The sequence below is a fragment of the Lissotriton helveticus genome, chromosome 11, assembly GCF_964261635.1.
Source record: "Lissotriton helveticus chromosome 11, aLisHel1.1, whole genome shotgun sequence".
Taxonomy (NCBI): domain Eukaryota; kingdom Metazoa; phylum Chordata; class Amphibia; order Caudata; family Salamandridae; genus Lissotriton; species Lissotriton helveticus.
Genome location: NC_136072.1, coordinates 1048607565 through 1048628238, shown reverse-complemented (window position 1 = coordinate 1048628238; position 20674 = coordinate 1048607565). Strand labels below are relative to the sequence as shown.

General features: G+C 43.6%; 1 protein-coding gene across 2 annotated transcripts in view; it reads right to left on the bottom strand.

Annotated features, from left to right (window-relative positions):
- Nucleotides 1-18611, bottom strand: part of TMEM120B (transmembrane protein 120B) — a 155572-nt gene extending 136961 nt beyond the window's left edge. The window contains exons 1-2 of one of the 2 annotated variants that reach the window (XM_078667534.1): nucleotides 18438-18611; nucleotides 5212-5330 (exon numbers count right to left, since the gene is read on the bottom strand). In XM_078667534.1, the coding sequence (XP_078523660.1) occupies nucleotides 5212-5330; nucleotides 18438-18524 (206 nt within the window). In that variant the 5' untranslated portion in view covers nucleotides 18525-18611. The remainder of the gene's footprint in view (nucleotides 1-5211; nucleotides 5331-18437) is intronic. The other variant, XM_078667533.1, reaches the window with a different exon arrangement.
- Nucleotides 18612-20674: the final 2063 nt, after the last annotated feature.

Genomic DNA, 20674 nt, shown 5'->3' with positions numbered 1-20674 from the left:
AAAGCGCACAATCACCCGTAAGGGTCTATTAGGTGCCCCCCACATACTGTGAGCCTTGAGCAGCCCCGGGGAAAGCTGGTAAGAGCAGGCGGCTCTTGCTGTGAAATTTCACATTTGAATCCGTGCTTTGTGTGCAGCCCCATATTTCTTCCTTTTCCCCCCAAACTGTACTAAAGTGACAATAGACAGATTTTTCCCTGCCAAAAAAAGGGAAAAAAAGTTCATCGATACCTGTGTGTTAAGGATGCCTAATCGTTTTGTGTGTGTTAAATTGTGTTTGGGAGTCAGTCTGTTAAGCGCCCCTTTTAGGGGTGGTAGGCGAAGGAGTTTAAAGTATTTTTGTGACTTTAAATTGGGTCGTTCATACAGTATTGAACAGGAAGTAAAAATCGTGTATTTGGCCAAGATACAACCAAGGAGACTAAGATTGTGAGCTGAGCAGCAGCTTCCTTCCCCCTCAGCACACTAGTTTCAGGCTTTGTGATTGGACCGGGGCCTAGTCACCTGAACAGGCCTTCCTCCTCCCCTCTCACCTTGCATAGCCCCTTAAGTTGGAGTCCACATGATTCATCGAGCTTTGGTTTCGATTTGCTGTTGGATGTGGGTTTTGATTTGTTCCCAGATCTAGGGTTTCTACTGGCCCTAGGACTTGGGGTTTGGTTTTCCATTGATCCCTGGGTCTAGGGTTCCTATTGGCTTTAGGGCTTGCATTTTGATTGGTTCTCAGAGCTAGTGTTTCTACTGGCTCTAGGGTTTGGGGATTGGTCCCCATCTGGCTCCTGGGACTAGGTTTCCTATTGGCTCTATGGCTTAGTTGTGGATAGATTTCTAGGGGTAGGATTCCTATTGCTCTAGGGCTTAGAGCTTGGGTTCTTATTGGTTTCCAGGGCTAGGGTTTCTACTGACCTTAGGTTTTAGGGTATGGTCTCCCATTGGTTCCTAGGGATAAGGTCCTATGGTTAGAGCTAGTATCTAGGTCATCTCATCACTATGGATATTAAACAGTGGGATTAAGGCATCCAGGTAAAGGGCCTCAGGTTATGGGCGTTCTCTGTTTGGGCCTGGAGAGATCATAAGGTTGCAATATCTGTTTACCAGAGGTTTTTCTGGTAACTAATTTACAAAATCCATATCTGTTACTGCTTCATAAATGAAACATGTACTAAATGCACACCTCTCATATACATTCACTAAGTGAATGTAACTACTACTAAACCACCCCCTCAACCACATAACCTGTTCAAAAGCAAAACCATCCACTACACCTATGCCACACAACCTACAAACAATACACCAACTCTAAACCCACAACTCAAAGAACTGACAAACACAATGTCAATTGCCCCAAAAAAAAACTAAAAATCAACAGGCTCAAACATATGATCGCTAGGTTCCCTGATAGTACCTTCCCCCCACAGAACCCTCAACACCCCATTCAAATCACCCGACACCAGAGCCATTATAACACAACTATCATCCACAAAAAACACACACTCTCCACACAAACATCCATTCCACCTTCACCCCATGCTGCAACCAGACTATTTCCCAATGCAGTGACACCAAATTATTCTATGCCCATGTTCCTCCTCATATATTACATCGCACAATAACCTCAAAACACCTTGGCATAACCAAGAAATAAACACAACTACAGTGCTTACTCTTCAATACAAGATCCAAGAACAAAAATCACTTCAACATGTTTGACCTACTCTCATAAATCACACCAGACTTCACCTTCATTGCAGAAACAAGGCTCAGCAAAGACGTGGCACCCACATGCCAGAATTTTATCCCTTCAGATTTGTGCATCATCAACAAAAATTGTATTTGTAAAATAAGAGGAAGAAAACCGGTCATCAACAATAAAAAAACAAATTAAAACTGAAGCACACTATGGACAACAATGAATCCTAGATGATAAGGGGGGGAAGAGTGTGCATACATTTGCCTCGCCCAGGAGTTCGACAAATTGTTTCCATCCAACTCCCTCTGCTGGAGATACCATAGATATCATAATAGCAACCTTAGCACACGCCATATTTACAGATAACTCCCCAGTTAAGCTGGGGTGACTAAAGCATAGTGACTTCCATGATTAGACCACCTATCAATGACAACACTTCAAAGTCAGCAACAAACAACACTCACAGACAATGGAAAAACGAGACATTCACTAATTCATCTCTCATCTTGAAAATACCTCAATAACCATGTGACCAAAAGACATACACACCTTCTACAACTGGATCTCCATTACACTAGACAGATACTAATAAAGAACAGATCCAGGGTGGACCACAAAAAGACCACCAAATGGATTAATGTTAGTATCAAAATCATGAAAACAACTCCACATACTACAAAGCAAGTGGTGAAAATCAAGAAATGAAACTGACAAAAGCACACTACACCACTAAAGCAGAGCCTTCAGCAGAACCAACAGATCTAAAAAAAGGTAACACTACTCTACACGCGTAACTGAAGCAGACTGCCCTTCCAACAAACGCCCTAAGAAATTTGCAGAATTCCACCATTCACAAGGCCAAATCGGAGAAACAACACAATCGCAAGACTTCTGTAATAAAATCTCCATAGACTCGATCTAAAAAATTAGAAAGACAGAAAATTAGAGAACACAGTCAATACAACCCCAACACAAGACCCTATAACCATAGAGAATTTTCCACTACTAAATACTTTGAATACACACTCAAAAAATACTTCCTCAAATGTATCATCACAAGCAAACCATCAAGATCTCCTTCAGATTTGGCACCATCAAAAATCTTTAGAGAAATCCTTCACATAGTGTGTGCAGAGGAGATAGCTAGATGCTTAATTAACAACTCACTAGAACTAGGTTCATTCCCACCCAAGCGGAAAACCTACATTAGACCACTCCCCAAAAAGAAAAACCTTGATCCATCTGACCCAGAAAAACTACAGGCCTTCGTCAAATATATCATTCTTAGGAAAAAATATTTGAAAGAGAAATGTTTACCTAACTTTCAAACTTTACAGAAGATAATGACTCCATGTCAGACCAACACTCCAGCTTCTGACCAGGCAAAGTCAGCTATAGTATCCATTTGTGATGGTCTAAACTCACAGTGGACAAGAACGGAGTGGCTGAACACTATTGCTTCTGGACTGATCAACTGCATTTGGCACAGTCCGCCACCACATGCTACTACAGACAATCATCACAGAGAATGTGAAACTGCTTTATAATGGATTGCTTATTTCAGAGATGGACAAAGTGTAGTTTACCAACCACCTTTCACATCAGCTCCTCACACCTTACTCTGTGGTTTCACTCAAGGGGCTAAAATATCCCCTCTATTATTCAACATCTACCTAACCCCCTTACCAAACCTGATTAAGACATTCAACCTCACCTGTTACAACTATGCATAGGACACCCAAATCATTATAAAGTGAATGGCCTGCAAGAACTCTACAACTCCAAAGGTAATGACTGCCTTCACATTCTAAAGACATGAATGATGGATACCCACCTACAGTATGACACAACAAAGACCAAAATCATGACCTGCAGATTATGGCTAAATACTACCATATGGCCCAAGGAACATGAGGCCCCTCCAGCATCAAAGGAACTCAGAAACATAGTGGTAATCATGGATTTAGACTTTTCTTTAATACCATATGTTAACATCATTGCAACGTGTGCCTTCTACACAATGAAAGTATCACATCTACCCTTATCTTGGATGCCAAGAGAAACTGCTATCTATGTGAACACTCGTAAACACCAAGCTTTACTATGCCAAAAGCCTATACCCCAGCACATCCACATTCATCATAGGCAAAATACAACTCATTCAAAATGCTGCCGCAAACTTCTAAGTCACCCCAAAGAATGCATGAATCTAGTCTTGCAGTCACGCCACAGGCTACCTATAGCTAGAAAAATATACTTCAAGGCAATCTGCATTGTCCACAGAGCCTCACAAGGAAAAGGACACTGTAGCACCAGATTAAATGTAAGCAATATACACAAAACAAGGTACTGTGCTTCCTATTTGCACCACAGATCATCATACCGTTGAAATCGATGTAAGCCACTGTTTCTACATAGCAGTCAACATACAAAGCTTCCACAAGCATATACCCTCGCGAAGACAGTTAAAAACATGGCTATTTCCAAGATAAATACATCTTTACTAGGATAGAACCGGGAATGACAATAACACCTTCAAGTTCCATCTTTATCTTTCAACCCACTCATAGAGAACAACCCAACCAGCAAACTACTTTCGATATGCAGTTAAGCTAAAGAAGTGCTGACCTATAGTTTGCCTGGATATTATATAGTTAGGTCAGCCAACTGTAACATTTACCGTTCTTACAGTCACATAAGAAACAAAACTGCTACGGGGCTTGTCCAATACCATTATTGTACCGGCCAATAAATGAGCCATCACCAAATTAACAGGTGTGGTATAAATGAAGAGAACTGTCACACACTGATGGTTTATTGGAGGAATGTAATCTAGTCTAGCATTACAGGTCCCAACTATCTACACAATATGACCACTTCTTTACATCTCAAAATGCAATATGGGTAGTTATTAACAAAGTCCATTTCAACAGATTTCCCCACTTTGCTATTGTTCCAACCATGCCACCTCAAGAGCAAAAATATAAACCAAATTTTAGTTTGAACAATTCTGTTCAGTAACCAGCTAAGTAGACTGATCATAAAAAATACAATAAAGGGACCTGCAGAGCTGCTCAAAGCTGCCAGCATCCTGAAAACCATAAACTGCATGTTTATTATCTTTCACACCTCATCATCAACCATAATGCCAAATGCTGCGTCCCTGAACACAATAACCTCCCCTTGGTGGTCATCACACACAATATGTAAACACCGCCCACTTAGGTTTAAAGACAACATCCATCAAACCACACAATGTACATGGCAAAGCTTGCTGCTAATGTAGGCAAGAGTTGCAGTGCCCCACACAAAGGTAGTAAGTGGTATATGAATGCTGTAATACAATACTTTGGTGGTCGCTAAATACTAAACTAGTTTTGGACATGTGTGCCCGATGCAAGCCCACACGCTCACAGCTGCCAAGAAAGATTGCTCATGTTGTCCTTATTATGGTTCAAACTGCGTTTAGCTATCGACAGAGCAGGAAAAGTACTAGGCCAAGCAGGACGCTCTCGCATTACCTCCGCAGGCTGTACTCCAAGTCTTTCAGCCGCCTCTTGTGTTTGCTTATGGAGCTGCTGCAAGCTGTCTGAAGGACATTGAGTTCTTCAAGTTTCTGCCTGTATACTTTGTGAGATTCCTGCAGGAAGCAGAATCAAAAAGATATCCTTTTTTAATGAACATGACAACAAAATAGGTATTTAAATGCAAGTGACAACTCCGTATGAATGCGAAACTATCACACCGATGCACTGAATTCTAGCCTGTCAAAGCACCACAGTAGTAAAGGCAGGTAAGTAGATTGTGAGCTGTTAGACACAGCACAAGGAAATAGACAAATAACATAAACAGGTGTCAAAGTACATTTTTGCATCATGACGGGGAATGATTCTGAAACAATTTCTAGCTATAACAGGGATTCTAATTTAGGATAATGTCAGTTCAGTCAGAGTATAAGGGATTAGTACCTCATTTACATAATGCAGACATGGATCGAGTTTTTTTATTTTATTTCAGAGCATGAATAGCAATTGACCTGGTTTGCATCAGAAAGACATGTAGCAGCCGAACGTGAAAGTGGGGGCTAAGGTAGCCTAATGTGGTTCCCATTACAGGTTAAACAGTCTCGGAAACAGTCAATTTAGAGATCTGGACATCTGAGCAACGTCTGTCTGATTGCCATCCCATTTTGAGTCTGAATTCACTATGGGATGCCTATACATGGATACATTTTCCGAGAAAAAAAAGTGGTGTCAATGAATCATAATCTGCTCAAAATTACAAACATATGTTTCTCAGGCCCAACATATCAGTTTATTTTGGTGTTCTATATAGACAATTTACAGTCCTCAATGAGCAAACAACATACAAATTAAAAGTAAGTGGCATTAGAAACAAAAAAAAGTCAATGAAAGCATAGGCACTGGCAGCATAGGACTTGTGTCAATCATGTGTTTGTGACTTACCACCGTTTAGAAATAAGCCAGGACAGAAAAGGTTCACCTCTGACCCCATCTAAAATCTGCCGTTTTAATGATGCCACCAAAATGTCACCACCGTGAAGATCCCAGGGACACTACATCACCATTGTATGGCTCACAGAACAAAATACCAATACTGGGTGGTCACATGCATGGAACAGCACCATCAAAACGACCACAGGCACAAAATATCGCCACAGTGACATACAGGTGTACAAAATATTAATGTTTTAGTGTTCCAATTTTCAAAGCATCAACATTCTGATGATTCCATACCCGAAAGATAATCACAATGGAAAGCAAATAATTAAAATATCTTCCTGGTGATTACATTAACATTAGGCCATCATTTTTCTTTTATGTATTTATAAAGTTGTATATAGCACGAACATGACCCAAGAAGGTATCAGAGCGCTTTACAAGTGGGAAGAAACAACAAAATCAAGAGCAAAACAGGATGTGTTAGGTCCTAACCAGAGGCAGGAAGCCAGCATAGGAACCAAGCGCCCACAAAATATACATGATCATAGAAGTCCAATACTTTACATTGGTACAGCAAAGACGGGCTAATGCGTAGGCTACTAAAGTACATGAGCCTTTCAGCAAGAACTTGTTCAGTAGTAGCCCTTTGCCTTCCTTTTTAAATGACACAAGTGACTTCTCAGAATCCATTACATTGATGTACCACTGTATAGATGTTTCTATGAGGACTGAGATTACCATTTCTGAGAATATTTCAGTACCAGGCTAAACGTTAAAGTATGCGGTACTGTTAGTTTTGCATTAGATATGGGGCAGTGTTTGGTTTAAGTGAAGGGTAGAGTTACGGTTCGTATTTGGTTTGACCCTGGGGTAGACTTATTACCATAACAGGTCTGGTAACTGTTATGGCAAAACTAAGAATATTCACCATAACAATGCGAAAGCCCCCAGGCATACATCAGAGGGGTGGTTACATCAGGCCCAAGGTACCACTTTTGTGGCAATCTCGGGCGCAATATATCAAAAGCAAATATATCTTCAATGTAATGTTCCAAGACACAATATTGGCAATAGGACAATGTGCATATGCACAAAACAACAATGTAATGCTCCCAGGTGCAAACCACCACCACAGGAAGATCCGAAATACACATCAAAATTAAACAGCCGCATACACTACATGTCACTCCTGGGATTACCAAATGCACACAACATTCCTCATGCAATATTCCTAGGCACAAAACATCACAACTGCGTTCACGGCATGCTGGAATTATCCCAGACACAAAATATCACCATCGAAAAAAAATTCCAGCACTACACATGAACATTATGATTTGCCCATGTACAGAATACTGCCTAAGATAATGCCAGGCAAAAACTGCAAATCCTTTGCACAAAATATCACAATAGTGCTAGGCACATGCAAAAAAAATGTTTGACTAATGATCTCGTGTATAAAAAAATATAATCATTAAGATTATCTAAGGCTCAACAAAGCACTGGAGAAACCACATGTGGAAGACATCACCTGTGTAAGCAGATGTGCAAATCATTACCAGCATGGTGATTCCACACACAAAATACTACCAGTGTGGTGATACAAGCCACACTAACACTAAAGAACATTCGATTCTCTATAAAACATCAAGACATTTTCGGTTTTGTACATCAAAGATGTTCTCTAGCCCAGGACAAAACTGTTTCAGGTATTATTTTCTAATTCAAATGATTTTAAAACCATAAAGCGTGTACCTCCCACAACCAAAAGATATGAATGAGCCAAATACAGATGTCTCTTAGTCTTAGGGTTCTAAGGCGCTACAAACAATGTGGGCCTAGCGGATCTCTGATTTAGCACCACTTATGTAGGATAAGAATTATACGGGACAAAGTACCCTGAACCACACACGATCTGGATATCATACTGAGTGAGGCAGGGGGCAGAAGGCTGAGACACTGTATAAGGTCAAAGAATTTCAAGGTGGCTTTTAACATTCGGATTCTGTACAAACCTGAAGATGCTTGAAGGCTTCTGAAACAACCCACCCGTTCTAAATCTACACAAGCCAGGCCTATTATTTCACCCAGAACATATTCTCTTCCTAACAGCCGAGGGCTGCCCCCGCAATAAAAAAGAAAAATAGAAAACCATATTTATATACAACCTAAAAAGACAGTGCAAAGTTCTTTTTTGGCAGATCATTGCCATTATTTTAAAGAGGGAAGGGAAGGAAGAGAGGGAAGGAAGAGAGGGAGGGAAGGAAGGAAGAGAGGAAGGAAGGGCGGAAAGGAAGGAGGGATGGGCATAACCCAAATACGTCACTAGGACCCGGGTAAAATACGGTACAAGAGAAAATGGTCCCAGTGGAACAAAATTAAAACATTAATTTGTATTCCGCCTATTCAATTACTCAAACAATTTCTCATGTTAAACATTATTTAATCATATTGCACACATTTTGGCATGTTCAAAACACAGCATATGTCTGAATAAATTATGCAGTGGTGCCCCAAAGGAGGGAAAGGGGAGGAATGGTGCAGCAATGTGTAGAAGTGAGGGTTTGGTGAAAAAAAGAGGAGGGCAGTGACAATATGTAAATACAAAATACATACAAGGCCTATCCAGCCTTACACAAGGCTACAAATTAATTTACAGAATCATAATGTTATATTTGGCTCAGTGAAAAAAACACTTGTCCACATTTGGCATAAAAAATGGAGCGGTCGACGTTTCAACCCAGTGGTAGTGTAGGGAAGCATAAATCCTTACAGTAGAGTCTTCATCAGGACTGTCAGGGGCACCTAAGGATAATTGAAATTACCTTTAGCATATTAAAATAAAGCTAAATGATTGCAACACAAATTGCAAAAGGAATTTATGCAAAACGTAGGGTGTGAGAAATTACCCGGTGTCCACCTGTGTCTACGGTGAACAAAAGGCAGAAGCTGGGCAGACCTTGATGACGGCGCTTATTTCAGAAGCTGCCGCATGGCATAATCTACTTCAATAATGTGATAGAAGGAAAGCTTATATTAATCCCAGTCACTGGCAATCACACAATCATCATACTAGTGCATGGTTTTTTGCCCACTCTTCCACTCTAGACAGAGGCCAGACACATGCAAATCAGTTTGTGCCTCCTCCAATTGGAACAGTCTAGCCTGACATGCCAGACCTAGCCTACTGCAGATGATAACATAAGCAATACCATGCTAGTTTGGGCCTACTTGAGCAGAGTCTAGCGAGTGTGAGCTTACCCTTTGAAACCTCCTGTACTGAGCACTGATCCTATTCACCCTGGTGATGTGGTCCTCCTTGGACCCTGCTCACTGAAATACATCAGCAGAGGCAGTCAACTTCTCTGTGCTCACATCTCTAAATACTGCCCACTGAAGGTAGACAGATGCAGCATTTACCTACTGAGTCAGTTGCATACACACGCTGTGGACTACAGCCAATAAATAAGGGACAAGGGCTTTTCTAGATAATACAGTGACACGTGTTTGCCCACCACACTCGTCATTAACAGAGTATGTTTCAGACCAAATGATAACTCTGAGCATACACTTTCTGGCCCTGCTCCCAATACGTACAAGATAAAAAAAACTTTATAGCGGTGTTATTATCCTAACATGTGGTTCGGCATCTTCCTCCAGTTTTACAAGTTGACTAACAATAAAGTTCAGAAACAAACTCAAACAAAAAAGTTGTTTGGCCAACAATATAACTATCATTGTACCCATTACTGTCATTTATACAAATAAGGAAAATGTAGTATATCTCCTGAGACTCGCGACTCTGTTTGGGATTGTTACACAAAGGCTGGACCTCCAGAAACACATTTCAAAACACTCCTGGACCTGTGGAAGTTACAGAATAAGGACTGCCCGGCTGCAACAGGACTGCCCCACTGATTAAAAGAATGCCTTGCTATCTGAGAAGGAAGACTGGGCCTGCTTACCTACATCGCATGCTAACTAGAGTGATTTTAAGGGTCAGCAGGCTGACGTCCTGTCTGAGGTACAGAGAAAAAACAACCTTCACAGGCCTCCCTGCAACTGCCTATCTACCTGCTGCAACTAGACCTGCCTGGACGTCTAACTGGATCGTCTGAGCCCTGCTGGCCTCTGCTGGGGTGAGTCCCTGATCTGCAAGAGGTGCCCCCCAGGTCCTGGATCCTTTGCTGGCATCAGAGTGTACTTCTCCTAAAGAAAAGGTGAAGTCCTGTAGCTGCTCTGATGACTTTGTTTTGCATTATATTACAGAATGAGATAATTCTGGTCACTCTACTCAAAGGAGACAATGGATTATGTTACTCTGTATTTGAATACGGAATGAGAGAGCTTAACTCGGTTTAACCTTCTGTCATTTACTGATTACAACAACTGTCTTACTGTGTGGTAGATTACAGAAAGATTGCACCATCTGCTTCATCCTGTTTTAGATTACAAAAACAGATTATGCAGATGTAGGAAGCTGGCTCTGCGCCTTGAAACCCTTACGGGTGAGTAGCGCGCTTTACAAATTATTGATTGATTAATTGAAAATAAGGTATAGTGTGCACAGAGTCCAGTGGATCCCCAAAGGTAGGCAGAGGTAAAAGTAGATAATACCTTACTCTCCATTTTTAGGTCTCGCGACCTGTCAATGCGCATGCGCATTGAGCGGAGCGAGACTATAGGGGCTTAAACAGACTTTAACTAACTGGCGATTTGATGCTGTGCCCGTGCGCTTTTAGGTCAATGCGCAAGCGCATAGACCTAAAATTCGCGTGCACAGCATCAAATCGCCAGCCATCTGTTCCCCAGCAGCTCTTCCCGCTCCGCCCCACAAGCTTCCCCCAGCGTGCGCTCTGGCTCAGCCGCACTCCTCCCACACCTTTGAAGTGAAGCTTCACTTCAAAGGCCCCTGCTGCTTCACACTATTCACGGCCGCCAGGCCGGGGATCTCCCTCATCGCCTCTCTGCCCGCTCCGCCCCCTGCTGCGGCCGTGTCGCATTTCTCCTCCCCCCTCCCCACAGCAATGCCGGCCATACTTTCACTTTGACAGCCGCAGGCCGTCTCTCGTGTTTCTCCTCCCCCCTCCCAGTGTTATTTTTTTAACTTGTTTTACTTGCGGTGTGACACAGTGCCTTCTAATTGCTGGGTGAGCAATTTCTTTTTTTCATTCGCACAATGACGTGGCGACAGCTTTTTTTTAAGTCGGTGGTATCATGTGGACTTTGGTTTATGAGTGTGGGTCCGGAGCCAATTTCATTAATATGGGGTTTTTCCCTGAGAACCACACCGTCGGTCCTACCCCGCTCGATCCTGTCCTATTTCTCTAAAACGTCTTTCTCTCCAATTCTCTGCACTCAACCTCGCCCCTTCTCAAGCCCTTTTCTCTCCCAGTCTTCACACTACCTCTCACGCACACATCATGCATCTGCTTCCCTCTCTTGTTCTTGGAGGAGTCTTTAAAACTGACGCCAGCCATCATCCCTCACATACACACCACCACATACATCCTCCCGCTGCAAGGAGGGCAGGCGAGCGCAGGGGGCAGCTCCGTGACTCCACTCAGAGGATGCGATAAGATCTCACCAAAGGCTGCCCCACAAATTCCTCCCTTTTAACAAGACCCCCCCCTCTGAAAACAAGCAAGCAGAACAATTCATCTGCTCGGCGGACTTCCCTACCCGCTTTCTTCTGCCCGCACCGGATTTCTCCACTCAGAGACTTTTAAACTCTTTGCTCACATTTCTGACTGGATTGCACGGATCCATTTTAAAACAGCTATTGTTTTACTTCACTTGTCCCCGCCGCAGTTCTTCGGCACCTCGCTTAGCCCGCTATATTTACAAACACCCCTGCCGGTCCCGCCTGCGAGACTTCAGACATGTGAACACATTTTTTGTTTTAATTTCTCCTGTTGAGTAAAGTACTCCAGAATCTAGCGCGCCAAACGCTCCAGTGCAGCCCAGGCGCGACGCACAAACCCACATCACATTTATTTGAGAAATGGAGATTTTTGCAAGAGACACTTGCAGGAAAGTTCATAATTTTATTAATGACAGGCTCGTTTGGTTAGATGCACGTCATATTTTAAGTCTCTGCAGAGTGCTGGGAAACACATGGTGTTTACCGGTAACAGAAGAAATAAACTGCGAAAGTCATGCAGTCCTTCATGCACGCTGCTGCTTGGCCCGCAAGGTGGTACCCTGACTAAGCCTTGGGTGCAGCCGCACCCTATCACCCATTATAATTGTATCCACTCTTCACCCCCGCACCACATCCCTGCGTGTCCTTAATACTGGGAGGGGGAGCCTAACCAAGGGGCTTTCTGTTGTGTTTTTCCCCTCTCTCCCCCATTCCACCATAGACCTGATGCTATTGGAACGAGTTACTCGAGCACCAGGTACATTACAAGGATACGTTCATTTTTTTTTAAGACCCGAGGATATTGAGTCTTTTACCCAGAATCAGAGGATGTTCAAAAAGTTTTCCACAAGTGACCTTTCAGACTCTTCACATCCATCTGAGTTGTGTTGTCAAACAAAGACCTCCGGCATCCATCTACCTTGGAGGTAAACTTCGCACATTGCTACACAGTAAAGCTTCCAGCAACACACTGTTCGAGTCACACACATGTGTACTCGCTCGCACGCGGACAAAGCAACAACACCATAATGTCACACCAGCAGAAGCTGCACGCATACGGACACCAGCTAACATAACATATTTTGGTGTTTACAATACTGGGGATGGTCTAAAACCCACAATAATTTCCATCTGGTCCGGTAGTAAGCTGAAAGAAGGTCATTCACAAGTCGCCAACTTTGTCATACCAACCCCTATGAAGTATCCATATGCCTGCATGTGCGAATGCTAGGGTGATTGTATATGGTGAGTCCCTTAGTGTTTTGTTACACCACTGTCTTTCAGACTGCCCGACAGTGTGAGGAGGGTGGAGAGAGGTGGAGGGAGGGCTGGTGCAGACGGTTTGTAGGCTCGGCATCACAATTTAAGTAAACGACCCCTTCCTGGTTCACAAGACGTCCTCAGTTAGAATTCAGCGGAGCCCGTCTTAACTTACACTCAAAAAAATGGTCTGCACTGCTGGCATCCAAGTTCACAGCCTGCCATCATGCATCCTAATCCAAACTTCTGCAGTTGACTGACGTTGTGTGATTCTGTGTAAAGGACTTTATTTCACTATGGCTTCAAGTGTAAAACAACCATTGAAAATGCAATAGGCCTCGCCTTTTATTAAGTTAAAGCCATTTGCTTTGCTAAACAATACCATTAGCTAAGCAAATGACTAACTTAATCAAAGGCAAGACCTATTGCATTTTCAATGCTTGTTGATAGTGTGGGTGAGCAGTAAGGCTTTATCAGAAGGTATTAAGCATTTATTATACACAGTCAGGCAAGAAATGATGTCACCCACTCAAAGACCAAACTCACACCAATTTGTTTGTATAAAAATATTATTTAGTTGCGTTTTATTTTCTAGAACCAAGCCATGCCTGGTACAGGTAAGTATAATAATACTTTGCAAGTATAATGCAGATAGATACAGTTTGAATGCAGTTTAATGAAATTGGATTGGTTACATGTATCATTTTTTCATAAAACATTTATAATTACTTTTCAGATTACGGTGCTTTTCGGATTACTTTCTAAGTTAATTTTTCTACTCAGTTTGATATGCCTCGATATCACACTGGGGCATTTCCTAGATAAAAGGTAAGTAAATCAGTTTATGTAAATAGTTTCTTATGGTTTCATACAATCCAACTCCACACTTGCAACAATTTTCACAATGCAGTCCAATGGGAGAAAATCAGGTTAACGGTAAGTACTTAGGTTTGGGAGTTGGTTTTCTTGGGTTAGAATAGGGTTCCCCCCAGGGTCAAGAATGCACACTCAAAGCACCTTCAATGGCAATAGGGCGGCCGGGTGCTGAGGCCTAATTTTATCCAATGGGGGATAGGTGGACACCGGTTGGTGGCTGCTCACGAGCAGGCCACAAGGTTGTGGGAGCAAAGCTCCTGGACTTGGGCTCAGGGTAAAAGGGGATCCGATTTAGCATACAAGGTGCACCCACAGCAGCACAGGGGTGGCTGGGTGCAGGGTGCTGTTTTGGCGTTTGGTGCCCTGTTGGTTTCAATGGGGATTCTCCAGTTGCAACAAACATTACAGGTTTGAGGACGAAGATCTTCTGGAGTCGACCACCAGTTGGAGATGTAAGCTGGGATGTCTTGGGATGCAGTGACACTGTCGTTTGGGCCACCCAAGGCCATGGAACGTCAGATGCAGGGGTGTCTTTTGGCATTGGGTTTTTCTTACCGGCTCCAGTCGCGGTCAGGGGAATCCTTGAGAAAAGGGCTGCAGGCATCAGTTGGAGACTTGAGGTGGGTCAGGGATCGTCAGATCCCAGGTCTGGATCGCCGGGGAGACCTCCTCATGGTATAAGGCCACTCGAACTCAGGTCGTGGGCGTCGGGTGCAGACCCCCTGGATTTGGCCGGAGCCAAAGTCTGTTGGTGAGCAACTCCGGTGTTCACAGGAGAAAAAGTCTGGTTGGGGAAGGCAGGACAGATCCTGCAGGTTCTGGGGGGGCTGCTGGCTGCAGGACACACCAGGATTTCACTGGCGCAGGTCAAGGTCGGGACAGGCCGGTAGGGATGGGGCCAAGTCGGTTGGTGTCCTCTTCTTCTTCAGGACGGCTCTTCTGCCCTTCTTGTCTAAGGAGGCAAGGTTCAGGGTTGCCCCTAAATACTAAATTTAAGGGTGTTACAGGTAGGTACAGGTCAGTACCAACGGGTCCCTTCCTTGGGGTGGGTACACCCCCTATTATGCCACCCTCCAGTGGGAGGGGGGCATAGGCCTCACTCTGGTTGGCTGGATCCCCTCCATCTGCAAGATGGCGGGGACAGAGTTGTGCTTCCCCTCGCCTCCCCCACCTGAGGGATGGGGTTGGCAAAGGTTGTCACACCTCTCCTCCTAATGTGGTTTTGACAGCGGATTCTACCGCCCACAGTGGGGGATCAGAACCGGTGGGGGACAGTTGTTGGGAGCAGTAATTAGCTGGGTTAGCTCACTAAAGCGGAAAGCCTTTGAAGCTTTCCCTTCGTGGACCCTGCCCATCCTGGGGGAGGAGGCTTGGCACCTTGACCCAGTATGTGCTTTGTTTCAGACCCCGAGAGCGGCAGGCTCTCAGCCCAGGGGTCCAGAAACATGTCTGGTGGTCGAATCTGGTGAGCAGCCACTCAGCCAGGTCACTAGAGTGAGGTCGTTTTTCTGGAAAATGCCCTCCGAGTACTTTTTCATTAAATCCCACACTAGCATCAGTGTAGTTTTAATGTGCTAAGTAGTTTGATACCAAACTTCCCAGTTTAGTGCTGTGGAGTTCGTAATGACTAACTCCCATATACTGTATGGCATTACTGCACATACAATGTCTAAGAATTGATTTAGACACTGTAGGGGTACAGGGCTCATGCACCTGTACCCTCACCACTGGTATGGTGCATCCAGCTAGAGGGGTGGCTTATCTATGCCAGGACAGTGGATTGTAGGCATGGCACACAGGGATATGAGCCACGTCGATTCTTCACTTGGTTCTGCACCAAAACCCAAAGCCGGGAGGGGGAGGGGGAGGGGGAGGTGTGTGTGTGTGTGTGTGTGTGTGTGTGTGTGTGTAGGTAGGTAGGTAGGTAGGTAGGTAGGTACAGGGTCTCTAAGGGTGGCACAATAAGTGCTGCAGCCCTTAGGGGCCTTCCTGGTCACAGTGCCCTTGGTACGTCTGGTACCTTTTACAAGGGACTTGCATATGGCCAGAGAGTTGCCAATTGGGTTTTGCTACTTCACAGTTTAGGGAAAGAACGTAGGCCCTGGGTACCTGGTTGGCAGGAACCCAGGGCACACTCAGGCAAAGTACATCAACATTAGGCAAAAGGTGGGGGGCAATCATGCAAAAAGGGGCACTTTCCTACAGCGGATCACTTCAACCTGCACTCAAATACAAAAGATTAGGTTTACCTTTCTTTGCATTATATTACAGCGAGTGATTACTAGGATTGCTTCATCCTCAATTAGATACAATTATTTACATTGACTTCCCGAGTTAGATCATCGAAGACTACCTTATCTTGTAATAAAGGCAACCAGTCCCATTAATTTAGTGTTGTAGTATGGAGAAAGTGATTTCCTCGCTTATGTGACCCTTTGCTACATTAAATGGAAATTGCGCTGGTTTCTTCACCCAGTGATAGACCACAGGAAGATACTCCGATCACCTGTCATGCACTTGTTTACAGGAGGTGACTGCTCTGATTACTCAATAGATGATAACAGACTGGGATCACTCCTCATTGCTTTTCCCTGATTGTGCCTGCTGGATACAACTTCGATTGCCCAACCCCTCCACGGATAACGGACAGAGGGTGGAGGGGAGAGTGGCTTTACCTGGCATCAGAGGTTATAGCAGGTCATTACTTGTATACTTTACAGTGCGTGTGTTAAAAGCTTTAGTGCCTTAACTAGCATTTGATTAGAAAATATTACTCTCTGTAGAATATGCTATATTTGATTTCATGAGATTACTAGAAATGTTTCCCCATGTATTAGTGTATGGAAGCAAATGACACTGATTTATTTATCTTGCATCAGATCACAGAAGAAAATGGACTGATATTTCACCTTGTATAAAATAACAAGTTTATCTAATTTATTTGCCTCGCAATAGACCTCAAAAGTAGATTGCTGGAATTTCTTTACCCTAAACTAGATGAAGTAAAGAGATCGCTTGGTTATTTTAAACTTTGCTGAGCAATAGAAAAGAACAGAACGCCAGTACTTATATTGATAAAGTATGTATTAGATAACAGAAGGAAATCATCCCAATTCCAATATCCGATAGAGATTTCACATCAAGGACTAGGGCTTACAGAACCCAAATGCAACCAGTAGCGTACTGGCAACTGGTAGTCTTGATATGTTGAAAGAAAAGGCCAGTTTCCAGGAGAATTCTGTTCAGGAGAGGAGCATTCAATCTTAGAAGGCATCCAGGAATTTTCTATTTGTTAGGGTTAGAAGGCTAAAACACAGTTAAGCAAACAGTTTCCACAGCTCTTGATGAAATATCAACAAACACGAGAAGCTGACAAACATATGGAGTCCACCTAGGAACACTGCCTTATGCCCACTCTATTGTACACATGCGCAACCAGATTACCTGAACAAGACAAAGCGGGGGCAGAAATGCTTCTGTACAACCAAAGCACACATCAGGCAACTGCGACAGGTTGTTAGTGACTACATACTGCCAGCATTGCTGTAGACAGAAACGAACATGCAAACAACAAAAAAATCAAGAACTATATAGTGGGCAAGGGGATACTGGTTTAAAGATGTTGAAAGCAAAATAATGCTGTGTTTAGCTCTGCACTGTCTGCAAGCCAGAGGCGATCGCTCATGTCCTACCTAACATGGCAATATTTTCAGAGCTGCAAGAAAGCTGGCCAGTCTCTATCTAAGTGCGTTTCAGGTGATGTCACCTACCACAACAACGATGACAGCCTATACCAGTGTCACTCATGACGTCTTCAACAACGAAATGCTTTGCTTGGATTTCATTAGCACTCAGCTGCTTTGCTGGTGCTATTGCCGAGTGAAACAGCAAAACTTTACTCACAACTAATTCAATATGAAGTTTACTTACGGATTCCTAAGCTTTGGATAAAAAAAAAGGCAGGGCTACTCTTGGTTTATGGATAGGCGAGTTCTGGAAGTATGGAGAATTACTGTTTTTCGTGCAAGGCTTGATCTTATCTCACTCCTGTAGATCACTGAAACCTACGACATGTGGTAATGAACGCTCTGCAGTGTCTTTAACCCATTGAATATCCTTTTAGACGCAACTATGCAAAAACTAGAGGATTTGGTAATCAGCAAATTAACGGCGGCCCGCTGAATGGATATGCTTAATAAAGTGATTAACTGCATTACATGCTACATTTTCGGGTTTATTAATTCCAGACTGCAGCGCTCTACACTTGGAACAATCCCTGCGACTCCTCTGACCCATTGAACACTAGGCGTGTGGTCTGCAGTGTGTGCATAAGGGCTGGGAGAGGTTGGCTGCACAAGGTCACCATGAAACTAATTGTACAGAATACCCACAATGGCCCATGTGTGGACTTTATACACAGGTTGCTTTCTGACCTCCAGGTTGGGAAGGATTCCAAGGGGCACCGCACTGGCCCCCACTCACCCACCCTCGACAGGGACTTTACCTGCAGCTGCTGGAACTCGTCCTCCAACTCCCCCCAGTCCGCCCGGCATCTCTCCAAAGACATGGCGGGGCTGCTGCAGGAGGACATCCTGCACCGCTAGCACCCGGCCTCCGCAACAGCTGCTCCAGCGCGCGCGAGGCGCGTCACCATCGCTCGCGTGCACACCCCGTCTCATCGACAGAGACGATACACCACATGGCGGTGCCTAAGCAGAGCATAGCGCCGCCATGTTAGAAACATCGCACGGCCATTGCTTAGGAAAAGGCTTCTCACTTAAATCCCAATTTTAGTCGAATTTGTATTTTATTGATACACTGAAATCTATAATAATTTTTATTTTAAACATTAAATTAAAGGGTAATATAAAAAAAATACATAAGAAAAAAATGCCAAGTGTGATACCCATTTTTTTTGCCATGAATGTATGTGCAATATTGAAAAGTAAGACATTTTCTATTATACCAATGATACATCTTTGAGGGTATCGCAATGAAATGATTGAACAGTGTCGCCTTTCAAGCATGGCCGAACGTTTCGTGAGATCAAATGAGGCTTTTTGGGAAGGTTGCGTGCTAGTCTTTTTGGCAAGTTTTCAATGATCCAATGAGAATCTTGCACGAAGGATCAGGTCACTCTATGCATGCAACAACAATTGTAGATTATTCTAACCTCTTTATATGGAAATTCCTGCTTTTATGGATTCATTTATTAGTGGTCCTCAAGGTCCACTTTGTAATGGGCTTAATTTTTTGCTGCTTCCTTATATTAGCCATATGGGGAACTTCGGCCTTGGCTAATTTCAAGGGCCAATTGGAACAAGAGGCTTAGTGGAGGAAATACACCTAAATTCATAGTGAAAACAGTAATCTGACCTCCCGAATCCCTAATTATTGGAAGTACCTAAACATGCAAACTGAGTACACTAAACATATGACAAATAAAACTCTGCTTTGCCTATGAAGCGGAATTGATAAGCCCTCAGGGAGCATCTTTATAGTAAGTACAGGAGGTGAAGAGGCGCAGTAACCTGAAGATCCTCATTGCCTCAAAATCTGGATGCTTTGGATGTTTGTGTTTATGTGCTGAGTGTCTAGACACATTTAAATATCATTAAAGACCAGTAAGATAGTTCAGCATGTTAGGTGCACACTGTAGCAAACTATTTGCAATCGGCTAATCACCTGCACAAGAGTTTAATGAATTCGCTGTCAAGATCTGTGAGGAACTCGTAGGTCACAATTTCACATTACCGAAAGCCAAAAATTCAACTGATGTGGATATCTGACTGTAATATGCAGGCCACGTTTTACTATCCCAGCGGGGTCTTCCCAGCTTTTCATCCTTCTAGTGACAATAAAGATGTCCTATCCAGTTGGGTAATATATTTAGGAAGAGTTTTTTTAGTACTTTGAATAAAAACAACGACATTATGCCCCTAAAGCTTTGTAAAAAAATTACCAAGATATATAGCACTCATCGAATAGCAAATGATTGGACTTAGCAGCTTCCATTTATCAGTTTCCCACGATCACACTGAGTGAGTGTGAAACTGAGACTACCTCTGCCGTCAGCGGTGTGCCAACAAGCCACACCTCATGTGAACTAGTTGTTTCCAGAGTGCTCATTAGCCTTGTCAAAAAGTGACAGATAAAAAGAGAGCTAATCAAATAAGATATTAAGGGCCAGATATACCAAGAGATATACACCCATCGCAGTGCAGGAGCCAAAAATGCTGTGCTGCGTTGCATGCCAGGGAGGGAGCAGGAGAGCGCCATATCTACAGAGATGGTACAAAAGGGGGTGGTGATGGACGGAGCATCTGAACCAATCAAACACTCACACCCAGTCAACAGATCTGGGTTTAATCCATCACCATTCTTTAGCCCACTCTGCCACCCCAGTTCAGACATGGCCATATGCAAATCAGTCTGACCCTGTGCCTCATGGGAACAGTCCAGCCCGAACTGCCAAGCCATGCCTTCGCTGGACTGGAAACAAGCTTCCGAGGACCGGTTTCTGGCATTACAGCCGTCTTCAGCCCGGCTTGCTTGAATCCAGTGGCAAAGTGAGCAAGGGACTCACGTCTGAGCATACCCTGCCAACTTATGGCGAACAAAGTGGTACAAAAGGGGGTGGCGATGGACGGAGCATCTGAACCAATCAAACACTCAGACCCAGTCAACAGATCTGGGTTTAATCCATCACCGTTCTTTAGCCCACTCTGCCACCCAGTTCAG